General features: G+C 38.9%; 1 protein-coding gene across 2 annotated transcripts in view; it reads left to right on the top strand.

Annotated features, from left to right (window-relative positions):
* LOC121375022 (ergothioneine biosynthesis protein 1-like) overlaps positions 1–13,437 on the top strand; it is a 63,960-nt gene that overhangs the window by 29,389 nt on the left and 21,134 nt on the right. Inside the window, exons 1-4 of one of the 2 annotated variants that reach the window (XM_041502220.1) lie at positions 3,810–3,837; positions 4,080–4,201; positions 7,673–7,737; positions 12,764–12,876. In XM_041502220.1, coding sequence (XP_041358154.1) covers positions 4,125–4,201; positions 7,673–7,737; positions 12,764–12,876 — 255 coding nt within the window. In that variant the 5' untranslated portion in view covers positions 3,810–3,837; positions 4,080–4,124. Of the gene's footprint in view, positions 1–3,809; positions 3,838–4,079; positions 4,202–7,672; positions 7,738–12,763; positions 12,877–13,437 lie in introns of those variants that run through there. The other variant, XM_041502219.1, reaches the window with a different exon arrangement.

Genomic DNA, 13,437 nt, shown 5'->3' with positions numbered 1-13,437 from the left:
TAGGTAACAGATTCTTGAGTTTGAGTCCTGTGTTATATTTGTTACAAAATGCTTTCAAATATTGAAATTTTCAGTGGTAAAGCTTGATGTGCGGTCGGTCTAGGATCGATCCCAATCAGTGGCCTTATTGGGCTATTTCTCGTTCCAGCCAGTGCTCTACAACTGGTGTAACAAAGGCTGTGGTATGTGCTATCCTGTCTATGGGTTGTGCATATAAAAGATTGATTGCTGCTAATTGAAAAAGAGTAGCCCATGAAGTGGCGACAGGGGTTTCCTCTCTATACATGTATATCTGTATATACATGTATATCTGTTTGGTCTTTGACCATATGTCTGACAACATATAACCGTAAATAAAATGTGTTGAGTGCATCATTAAATAGAACATTTCCTTCTTTTCATGTCTCTGTTGGAATGACATCATGAATTGAGCCATATGAGACCTGAAAATTACGAGAGTGATAGTTTCATTAACTGGTTCACTGCTGAGAGCCACGATCGTGGCTTTCCTAGTGTATGTTGCAAACCGTTCTCCCATTGGATTAGTTATAAGGGGTGTAATGAGAAGACAGTTATAGTGTAACAAAGCATCCACGAGAGGCAGTTTGTGATTGGCTAAACCCATTATAGGCGTTTCAATGGTTGTATTTCCTGAAATTAGCAAGCGACTTTCTACTTTCTAAATGAATACAGGTAACCGTAATGGCCGACAATTTATCGATACGGATAGCGACGATTCAATCAGATCTTTTTATGGTTTTCATGAATCCGATATCGAGAATTTAAATGGGTCTAGTATCGACAGTTCTGATAATGAATTAGACAATGAAACGATCGGCACTGTGGATGATGAAAACTGGATTCGAGTGGTGATAGCTTTGATCAAAATAAAACCGGTGTTCCAAACTTTTCAGAAAAATTAGGCCCGTGTAATGTACGAAGGAACTGTGTCGTTTGTACCAATAAGGCTTCTGGTAAACGTGTGCAGACATCTTATGAATGTCGGACCTGTGATGTTGGTTCTTGTTGGCAGGATTACCACACAAAGAAGGTCTTTGACTCTTACCCAACAACTAAATTAGTAATAATATGTTAATTGCTTACCTGACATTTTACCTGGAATTTGTGAACATCTCAACAACTTTGAAACAAATATTGACCATAAATTGTGTAGATAAATATACAGTTCAGATGTGTAACAAATTTAACCAAGAAATATATGAAAACAAAACAAAGACACAACAAACAGTCCTGTGAGTCATATATACTGAACAAAATAAGAAACTTCAGCTAACTTTGCTTGAACATAACTTGATGAAAACAAACCGGGGGAATAATTGTTATATATGCATTTAAAGAGTGTTCCATGATGCATCGTTTGGTGCAAAAATCATGGCCATAGGTTAACAGAAACTGGGAGAGATTTTGACCAAGTGTGGTAGGGGTTAAAAAAAAACCCACCCACTTAATAATGGGTATGACCAGTTCTTGAATTGACCACTGTAGTGCATCACATGTGCATAGAATTGACTAACGTGTTGATTTCTGCTGATTTCTGCCTGTGGAATATTGTTCCATTCCTGAATGAGCGCTTGACGAAGTTCGTTGACATTAGCCAGTGGGTTGGGACGACGCCTCAATCGTCTGTCCAGACTATCCCAGACATGTTCGATGGGGTTGAGATCAGGACTTTTAGCGGGAAATCAATGTTATTTGTCCTAAGAAAATTTACAGTGTCTCTAGTTGTATGAGAGGTGGCATTATCATGCTAAAAAATTGAGATGTTGGCATTATTATGGAACAGGAATGACGTGATGAGCGAGAATGTCATCGTGGTAACGTTGAGCATTTAAATTGCCATCAATGACGACTAGTGGTGAACAATAACCATGGGCAATGGCTGCCCAGACCATGACACAACCCCCACCCCCGAAACGATCTCATTCAAGAATACAACAGTCAGCATAGCGTTCCTTTCTCCTACGGTAGACGCGCACCCTGCCATCACCACGTTGTAAAGAAAATCTGGATTCATCCAAAAAAAGAACAGTATTCCAGCGTCGCCATATCCAACGAGTGTGTACACGTGCCCAATTAAGACGATTTAGATGATGACGTTGCCTTAAAACGGTTCTCCCGCAGACGATTACGAACAGTTTGCCCACTGATTTGGTTATTATGAAGCCCAGGTGTGTTAGCAGCAGTAGCAGTAGCAGTTTGGAATCGATTGTGCAAATGCGTGTTCATGATATAGCGGTCTTGACCACGCGTTGTAACACGTGGACGTCCACGACGTGGCAAGTCGTTGGTGCTTCCTGTCGTTGGAAATCTTACTTGAAGATTTTGTATCGCTCGACTAGAACTCACAACATGCCTTGCAACGTCTTCTGTCGACATGCCAGCATGAAGCATGCTAATCGCCCTTTCGCGTAAATTATTGGGTGTTCTTGGCATACTAAAAATGCTACAATGTAAAAAACGTTAATTGTTTTACAAATTTTGAAGCGTTTTCGTTCACTTGACAACAATGTTAGTAAGACAAGTAAAACAAATTGACCGAATACTACACGGGACATGTCGAACCATGCATGCACGTGCAAATTGAATACACGTTGTCGACGATTAACAGTGCAAAAATAATCGATAAAATTCATGAATCATAATACAGCTCAAGGCTAATACTACCTATATAATTACATTACACAATGAATTCTTTAACACAACAAATACTATATGTACAAATCTGAAGTTTCTTTTTTTGTTCAGTATATATTTTATTGTCTGAAATGAGTACAATTTTTCAATTCATATAATTATAGTTACATGGTTTATACAGTGTTATGTCACACATAACTTATCAGCGAGCCGCTTGTGTTTGTGTAACCCATTTTTCATTCACACATTGAATTTATGACATCATTTACATGTTCATGATGGGTTACCTAAAAATTAAATGGGTTACCTGAATTTTTTTTTTGTATAACCATAAATGGTTTATGCAAATATTCGATTCTTAGAGGCCTGTAATGTACATTAAACTAATAGCAGTATGCAACAGTTAAACGTTTGTTTTGTTTAAAGACACCATTAGAGCACAATGATTTATTAATCATCGGCTATTGAAAGTCAAGCATTTCATCATTCAGACATATATATAGATAGATAGAGGATATTTCATGTTTTTTTTGTCAAATATGATTTATATTTCATCGAGTGATGTTGGCAATCATATTTCATGAGTCACGCTTGCTCGACGAGTGTGATATGATTGTAAACTGTCATGCTACATATGGGTTAATTGTTTTCAGCAGTATTGGATGCAAGTTAAGTTTTGAAAATTCAACAATTTGATTTTTTTTACTGGTAGATGAAACTGCCTGTATTTCCACAGCAGGGAATATTTGCTTCAACACCTGATGCTGTAGATTTCGCCCCTAATCTTACTATGGAGTCTGACGTCAACTAGCCTCAACTAAGCAAACCACTCGGACGTTAAGCCCACCAAATCCAATTTACAAGAGAGAGGAGAGAGAGAAAGGTTGTGTTTGTGTTGTGTGTGTGTGTGTGTGTGTGTGTGTGTGTGTGTGTGTGTGTGTGTGTGTGTGTGTGTGTGTGTGTGTGTGTGTGTGTGTGTGTGTGTGTGTGTAAACCTGCTTCTGCAGATACCTGTGAGACATGGCATTTAAATAGTTTCTTTAACAACACCATTAGAGCAAATTGATTTAGTAATCAAGCTACAGCTATTGGATGTTGGACTTTGGCTTAGGTATTCTGAAAGCAGAGTGCATGGAGTCGAAACAGGAAAATTACTAACTCTGGGTTTTGAATTTGTGTGTCGTACGTGTGTTGTCTGTGTTAGTGTGTGTCGTTTGGTGTGTGTGTGTGTGTGTGTGTGTGTCTTTATGTGTATGTGTGTGTTTGTGTCTTATGTGTATGTGTTTGTGTCTCCGTGTGTTTATATTTCATGTTTGAAACAGGATTGTCTTATAGTTTCAAGCTTCTGTCAGTTTTACGCTTCATCTTTGAAATTATTTTTTACTTGATATTACATGTAATACTTTTCTTCTTCTTGATTTCAGACTTCCATCATTTGCTGTATCGTCACTTTTTAAAACATTTGCAACATGTTGACCAAAATCCTCACCGGTCAGCTAACATTTACATCACTCAAACCACTGGACCTGTCCAGATGTACCAAGCAGTAAGTACAGTGTCTGCACTTAACTTTTTTTTTGAATTGCCATCCGGGCAAGTGGTGACAGCACTTTAACTTGCCCGGTTCTATTTTCACTTGCCTGAATAATATTTTCTAAAAAAACTACAATATTGCAACAGATTATAAGAGAAAACATTTATTTTGAGTATTTTCCTGCACTCAACCAACCCACTCTTTAAAGAAATAACAGACATGCCACTGTGACTCCCCACTGTCACTGTCAATACATTTGTGGTATTGTTAGTCAGGGCAACCTTACTGTGGGTTTTCAGTCGCCCGTCGTCATTTTCAGTTCGAACCCTGTAAGTACATGCAATATTGTGTCACTTTGACATCATCACTCAAACCACTGGACCTGTCCAGATGTACCAAGCAGTAAGTACATGCAATATTGTGTCACTTTGACATCATCACTCAAACCACTGGACCTGTCCAGATGTACCAAGCAGTACATGCAATATTGTGTCACTTTTACATCATCACTCAAACCACTGGACCTGTCCAGATGTACCATGCAGTACATGCAATATTGTGTCACTTTTACATCATCACTCAAACCACTGGACCTGTCCAGATGTACCAGGCAGTAAGTACATGCAATATTGTGCCACTTTGACATCACTCAAACCACTGGACCTGTCCAGATGTACCAAGCAGTAAGTACATGCAATATTGTGTCACTTTTACATCACTCAAACCACTGGACCTGTCCAGATGTATCAAGCAGTAAGTACATGCAATATTGTAAGTACATGCAATATTGTGTCACTAAGTACATGCAATATTGTGTCACTTTCATCACTCAAACCACTGGACCTGTCCAGATGTACCAAGCAGTAAACCACTGTACATGCAATATTGTGTGTCACTTTTACATCACTCAAACCACTGGACCTGTCCAGATGTACCAAGCAGTAAGTACATGCAATATTGTGTCACTTTTACATCACTCAAACCACTGGACCTGTCCAGATGTACCAAGCAGTAAGTACATGCAATATTGTGTCACTTTGACATCATCACTCAAACCACTGGACCTGTCCAGATGTACCAAGCAGTAAGTACATGCAATATTGTGTCACTTTTACATCATCACTCAAACCACTGGACCTGTCCAGATGTACCAAGCAGTAAGTACATGCAATATTGTGTCACTTTTACATCACTCAAACCACTGGACCTGTCCAGATGTACCAAGCAGTAAGTACATGCAATATTGTGTGACTTTGACATCATCACTCAAACCACTGGACCTGTCCAGATGTACCAAGCAGTAAGTACATGCAATATTGTGTCACTTTTACATCATCACTCAAACCACTGGACCTGTCCAGATGTACCAAGCAGTAAGTACATGCAATATTGTGCCACTTTGACATCACTCAAACCACTGGACCTGTCCAGATGTACCAAGCAGTAAGTACATGCAATATTGTGTCACTTTTACATCATCACTCAAACCACTGGACCTGTCCAGATGTACCAAGCAGTAAGTACATGCAATATTGTGTCACTTTGACATCATCACTCAAACCACTTGACCTGTCCAGATGTACCAAGCAGCAAGTACATGCAATATTGTGTCACTTTGACATCACTCAAACCACTGGACCTGTCCAGATGTACCAAGCAGTAAGTACATGCAATATTGTGTCACTTTGACATCATCACTCAAACCACTGGACCTGTCCAGATGTACCAAGCAGTAAGTACATGCAATATTGTGTCACTTTGACATCATCACTCAAACCACTGGACCTGTCCAGATGTACCAAGCAGTAAGTACATGCAATATTGTGTCACTTTGACATCATCACTCAAACCACTGGGTCTGTCCAGATGTACCAAGCAGCAAGTACATGCAATATTTTGCCACTTTTACATCACTCAAACCACTGGACCTGTCAAGATGTACCAAGCAGTAAGTACATGCAATATTGTGTCACTTTGACATCATCACTCAAACCACTTGACCTGTCCAGATGTACCAAGCAGTAAGTACGTGCAATATTGTGTGACTTTTACATCACTCAAACCACTGGACCTGTCCAGATGTACCAAGCAGTAAGTACATGCAATATTGTGCCACTTTGACATCATCACTCAAACCACTGGACCTGTCCAGATGTACCAAGCAGTAAGTACATGCAATATTGTGTCACTTTTATCAAGAATTGAGGGATGGTCTTGTAAAGTTATGCTCTCCCACACCAAAAAAAAAATCCTAGAAAATTTATTTCTAAGTGTGTGTGTGTGAGAGAGAATTTGGAGATGGTATGAAATGAGAAGCACATCTTTATTGCTTCTGAAAAACCGTCCTCGGTGGTGCAGTGGTTAAGCCATCGGACTACAGGCTGGTAGGTACTGGGTTCGGATCTCAGTCAAGGCATGGGATTTTTAATCCAGATACCAACTCTAAACCCTGAATGAGTGCTCCGCAAGGCTCAATGGGTAGGTGTAAATCACTTGCACTGACCAGTGATCCATAATTGGTTCAACAAAGATCCCTTGCTGCATATCATAAAAGAGTAGCCTATGTGGTGACAGAAATCAATGTGCTCTAATGGCGTTGTTAAATAAAACAAACTTTAATTTACTTTTGCTTCTGAAATTGAAGACCAATTATTTTGTTTGCCTGGCATTTAAGTCTAGTTTTGTGTAACCCTTCTTGTCTTTTTTTTCACACATGAAATACATGTTGTAACAGGTGATCGAAAATCAAATTGGTTTCCTATGTGTCAAATTTTTTTTTTATATATACAGTCGAACCTGTCTATGGCAGCCATTCGTGGGACATGACAAAAGTGGCCGCCATAGAGAGGTGGCCGCCGTATGCAGGTCATATATAAGTCCGAATTTTTAAAAACAATTACACGTATGTTGCAATAGAACTATTTAGGTGGCATTTTGAAAATAAATATCAGAAATAAACTGCAGCAGTATTTAATTCCTTCTAGAGTTGACACGTTTAACTCAAGTTGTTTTAGGCTAGATACCCTCTTATCAACTGCGTTTAATGACCCCCGCCGATGACTAGTACATCGCACTGTTAATCCAGATTAAAAACACTTGTTAATTAACGAACACAGCTAAGCGACTGACGACCTTTAAAGGACCGCTGTTTATCAAGCCAATTGGTTACATCAACAAAAACATCTTACGTTCTTTTTTACGATTGCCGACATTTCTTTCTAACTTGCACTAAAAAACAATTGTGGCCGCGATAGCAGGTTCATTTTCACTTTTTTATGACAAAAGTGTGGCCGCTGGCCGTGTTGAGCAGGTGGTTGCCATATAGAGGTAAAATATATAGTAAAATTCATTGGGGGGACCTCAGGGTGGCCGCCATGGACAGGTGGCGCCGCCATATGGAGGTGGCCGCGAAGGCAGGTTTGACTGTATATATATATATATTTGTGAATATTATTAATACATTTTCTTTCAATTTGTTTCCAGGCAGCTTCAAGACTACTTTATAAACACCTACGATTTGTATGAGAGTCTGTTCACATCACTTAAAGGTAGGCTTGATTGTTTAAAGAAAAGAGTGTGTTTTATAGAACATCTCAATATACATTTTTTTCCCCCAGGGCTTTAAATTGCATCAAATTCCAGACTTAACAGGATAAGGGAAGCTCTCACTCTGGCTCCTCATTACTCCCATAATACTAGTTCAATGAGAAAGAAATAAAGAAATGCTTTTATTTAACGACGCACTCAACACATTTATTTATGGTTATGTGGCGTCAGACATACAGATATTGAGAGAGGAAACCTGCTGTCGCCACTTCATGGGCTACTCTTTTGGATTAGCAGCAAGGGATCTTTTAAATGCACCATCCCCAGATAAGGTAGTAAATACCACGGCCTTTGACATGCCAGTCGTGGTGCACTGGCTAGAATGAAAAATAGCCCAATGAGCCCACCGACTGGGATTGATCCCACACCGACCACGCATTGAGCGAGCGCTGTACCACTGGGCTACATCCCTCCCCAGTTCAATGAGTCATTTTCACCTCCCCTTAGCATGTTAATTTAAATAATAATAATAATAATAATAATAATAATAATGCTGAATTAATACATTTATATCAATGCTCAATATGGTAATATCTTGAATGGCTGTCCATAATCTGTGTTAGAGGAGCAATTAATCACGCCCACCAATCTGTTATCATTGCAAGATCTGACAAAGTGATAAACGTTGTGCCCAAAAATAATCACAAGTACAAACATACTGACCTCATAACATTTCGGATCAAAACCATTGAAATTGTGAAGCTTTAATTCAGTTGAAATAATCACAAGTACAAACATACTGACCTCATAACATTTCGGATCAAAACCATTGAAATTGTGAAGCTTTAATTCAATTGAAATAATCACAAGTAAAAGCATACTGACCTCATAACATTTCGCATCAAAACCATTGAAATTGTGAAGCTTTAATTCAATTGAAATAAACGGAAATGCATTTCTGACTACCCATCAGGGCCGTACCCTGAGAGTTTGGGGGGGGGGGGCAGTTGCACCCTGAGAATCTCCATGACTCTTCAACAGCTGTTAGTAACATTGTTAAAAAGACCTAGAGGGGCAGGATCTAGACCAGTGGATAGAGCGTTCGCCTGAGGTCAAAGTTAGATTGTTTTGTTTAACGACACCACTGAAACATATTGATTTTTTTTCACCATCGGCTATTGGATGTCAAACATTTGGTAATTTCCCACAAGTAGCAAGGGATCTTTTATATGAACATTCTCATAGACAGGATAGTGCTGGCTGGAATGAGAAATAGCCCAATGAGCCCACCAACGGGATCGATCCTAGCACTTTACCACTGGGCTACGTTCTGCCCAAAGGATCAGAATTGACATATTGCAAGATATTGGGAAAAGAAATCCAATGCAGACCACCCATTAAGTACTTTCCATCTTGTGGGGACAGGATGCAGCAGTTCAGTTGTAGAGCATCTGTTAATTTTCGGGTAGCGGCAGGTAAAGTGCTCGCTTGCTGTGCTATCAGTTTGGGATCAATCCCCGTTGGTAGGCCCATCAGGTTATTTCCAATCCCAATCATGGCACCACAACTGGTATATCGAAAGCCATGGTAGATCCCTTGCATTTAGTGGGTTTCTTCTCTACAACTGTCAAAATTACCAAATGTTTGACATCCAATAGCCGATGATCAATAAATCAACATGCTCTTGTGGTGTCGTTAAACAAAACAAAGTTTTAACTCTTCGAGTATGGACCCATTGGGTTTTCTCATTACAACCAAAGTCCCATGACTGGTTAATCAAATCTAAATAATAAAACAGTTACCATGATCAAAATCCTATCTGCACAACGCAGAGTCAAAAGGGAATTTTTGGCAAGGTTTTGATTGTTTGTACAAATGTCTGTCAGGTGTTTCACATATAGGAAGACTGCCACATGACAGGACAAAGTTAAACATTTGTTATATTCAACAACACCACCAGAGCACATTGATTTATTAATCATCGGCTATTGGATGTCAAACATTTAGTAATTCTGACTTACCATTTTAGAGAGAAAATCTGCTTCATTTTTCAATTAGTAACAAGGGATCTTTTATATGCACCATCCCACAGACAGGATAGCACATACCATGGCCTTTGATATACCAGTTATGGAGCACTGACTGTAACAAAAAATGGCCCAATGATGGGAATCAATTCTAAACAGACTGTGCATCAGGTGGGTGCTTTACCACTGGGCAACATTCTGCCTATGCATCTATAGGAATAGTGCCATTCCCCAGAACACTATATTATTAGGGCTTCTAGATTATGGTAGCCCCACTGCCATGGCTAGTGATATTCAGTGTTAGGCTAGTAAATAACTACTATTGCCATGCCCAACGGCTAGTGAAAAAGTTGTCAAATGCTGCATTTAAGTCAACTTTGTAAATATGAATATGCTGCCCCCACACCCGTTCCCCTAATCTTTGTGTTTTTAATCTCTTTAGGTAACATATCCAATTATTACTATTAGTAAAATTGTATTAAGTAAAGTAGGACAAGTAAATTTTTAATCAAGGCTAGTAAATGTTTTAAATTGCTGATCCAATGGCTTTTGCATTTTGTAAAAATTCTAGAAGACCTGAATACTATATGCATAATTACTGGTATATTTGCTGTCTGTCTATCAAGCTGATATTCATTATGAATAGCCAAATGTGGCGGCAGCTGGTTTCCTCTTTAACTGTTTGTGGGCGAGATGTAGCCCAGTGGTAAAGCGCTCGCTTGATGCGAGGTCGGTTTGAGATCGATCCCTGTCAGTGGGCTCATTGGGCTATTTCTTACTCCAGCTAGTGCACAATGACTGGTACATCAAAGGCTGTGGTATGTGCTCTCCTGTATATTGGATGGTGCATATAAAAAGATCCCTTGCTGCTAATTGAAAAGAGTAGCCCATGAAGTGGTGATAGCGGGTTTCCTCCCTCAATATCTGTGTGGTCCTTAACCATATGTCTGACGCCATTTAACCGTAAATAAAATGTGTTGAGTGCGTCGTTAAATAAAACATTTCTTTCCTTCCTTCCTTACTGTTTGTGCCATTGTCACAATAATTATATACATGTAGGTGACCGTCTGTGGGGGAAAACACAGCCAAAGTCGTCAATAGAAATTCATGCACAATGTAATTTCAAGTAAGTAACACAAAAATAGGCCACTTTTGAAAATAAAGTATAAAAAATACAAAACAATATTACTTTCGACTAGCAAAAGATATAAGAAATTTAAAAAATAGTGTGATAGATGTAAAACATGTTTGTGGTGTTAATCGCTAATTAGCAATCCCAGTTTCATTAAGTCAAAAGCAGAACTGATATCAACTGTATTATTAAAGGCAGGACAAAATCCTTTGGTCTGTACAATTTACCACATAATAAGAGGCGTGAAATATTTACTTTAATAATATACTTTGGCAGAACGGTTGTCTCATATTGTTGCAGATTAGACACAGAGTTTAAAGTGTGCTACAGTATTGTTAAACAAACATCCCTTTGCTGTTCATCCAATTTGTTGGTTTATATGTTTAGAGAGACCAGCTGTCACTAATTTCAACAGCTTGTCCAGCAGCTTGGGTTAATGTTTATTAATAACCATACATCAGTGACTGTTCAGGATGCCAAGCACTCACAAACATTCTGACTGCAGGACTGTTGGAAGCAATTAAAAGTTGGTACAGCCATGAAAGCAATGTATATGATGAGATCTATATTATGCAAGAGAAAAAAAACGTTCCTGGTCCCCAAAAGTGGTAAAGCAGAAAATCCATTGGGAGGGAGGGAGCAGTGACATGAGGTGGAAATGCCAAGGGAACTTTGGGGGAGGTTTGGAGGGGATCGTAAAAAATAAATAAATTAATATATAATAAAATTATAACTAGGGGGAGGGGGCCGGGCCCCTGGGCCCCCCCTAGATCCACCTCTGGCCATTCCCAATGGCTTGTGAAAAAAATTGTCAAATGTTGCAGTTAAAAGTTTATTTTGTAAATATGAATATCATGCCCCCAACCCAACCCACAATGTTAGTATTTTTAAGCTTTAGGTGACATATCTGATTATTACTATTATTTAGTAAAATTGTATTAATTTAAAGTAAAGTAGGGCTAGTGAATTTTTAATCGTTAGCTAGTAAATTACTGATCCAATGGCTAGTGGATTTTATAAAAATTCGAGAATCCCTGAGATTAAATAGCAGCCACTTCTGTTGCGCTAAAACAAGTTCTATGATGCAGACGTGTGCAGGAGAAGGGATTTGGGGGTTGAAACCCCTCCCTACTCAAGCAAGTCCAACCCCATATAACGATAAACAAAAATGTGTGGAACGCATTGTTCAAAAAAGCATTTCTTCCTACTTTATAAAGTAAACGCACATCCTGGCAGCTATACATGTGTCGGCCGATATCATCAGTTTTGTAATTAATGTCTTAAAGGGTCTGTCGTGAGTGTGTTGCCATTGTAAAATGTTTTCGACTAACAGAGCAACTAAAAGAAGGAAGGAAGGAAATGTTTTATTTAACAACGCACTCAACACATTTTATTTATGATTATATGGCATCAGACATATGGTTACGGACCACATAGATATATAGAGAGGAAACCCGCTGTCTGCTCTTTTCGATTAGCAGCAAGGGATCTTTTATATGCACCATCTCACAGACAGGACAGTACATACCATGGCCTTTGTTACACCAGTTGTGGAGCACTAGCTGGAACAAGAAATCGCCCAGTGGGGCCACCGACGGGGATCAATCCTAAACCGACCGCGCACCATAACAACTAAAACTACACATTAAATAAATGTTCTTGTTTTAAAATATTTTAGTCAGTGTCCGTATATACATTGTTATCCTAATGTTTGTACATGTAGTAGCACAAATAGTAACTTGCCTCCAAATAATTTTGTACATATGAAAAAACTTAAATTACAAAGTACAGGTAAGAATGACCAATAACACACTGAACATACAGAATTCCAAGATACATTATGAATAACATTAGTTGTTTAATTTTCAGATGAAACGGCCTTCTACAAGTGTCCTGATCGACTGCGCCTCCCTTTGATTTTTTACTTCGCTCATACCGCCGCTGTCTATGTCAACAAGTTGATGCTGGCTGGAATGTTGAAGGTACTGTATAAATTCAGAAATTGGCCACAAAGTTTATAATTGGAATCAAGCTTATGTTCATGCAGTAAATAGGAAATTGTCATCAATAAATTGCAGTTATTTTGGTAGTTATTGGCAAAACGTCATCCAGATATTTATAGCAATTCTTAAACACCAAGAAAATTCCATGAAATATATAATGAATTACTCGGTGATCACTTTTCATCAGGATTTTTTTTTTGTAACTGATAAAATGGGGTTATTATAAGACTCGATCAGGATTTTTTTATGTGGTCATGTGGGATAGAAAAAGTACACCCAAGGTGGTGGAAATTTCGACCTGGGACGAGGCTTGTTGAGTCCTGTGGTCAAAAGTTTGACCACCGAGGGTGTACTTTTTCTATCCCACATGACCACATATGATGGTCCCAACCATTGACGGGATCGTCAGAATTGGTCAGTGTAAATACCGCAAGCGGCTGGAAATCCAGCAATAGCACAAATATGCCAAACGTAGAATGTGGCAGGGGTATAAATAGCAATCCAGCCAATGTTTGTCAGTCTGGTCAGTCGCGTCATCTA

Source organism: Gigantopelta aegis, chromosome 6, assembly GCF_016097555.1.
Source record: "Gigantopelta aegis isolate Gae_Host chromosome 6, Gae_host_genome, whole genome shotgun sequence".
Lineage (NCBI taxonomy): Eukaryota > Metazoa > Mollusca > Gastropoda > Neomphalida > Peltospiridae > Gigantopelta > Gigantopelta aegis.
The sequence above is the reverse complement of the archived record's forward strand: the minus strand, read 5'-3'. Positions and strand labels throughout refer to the sequence as shown.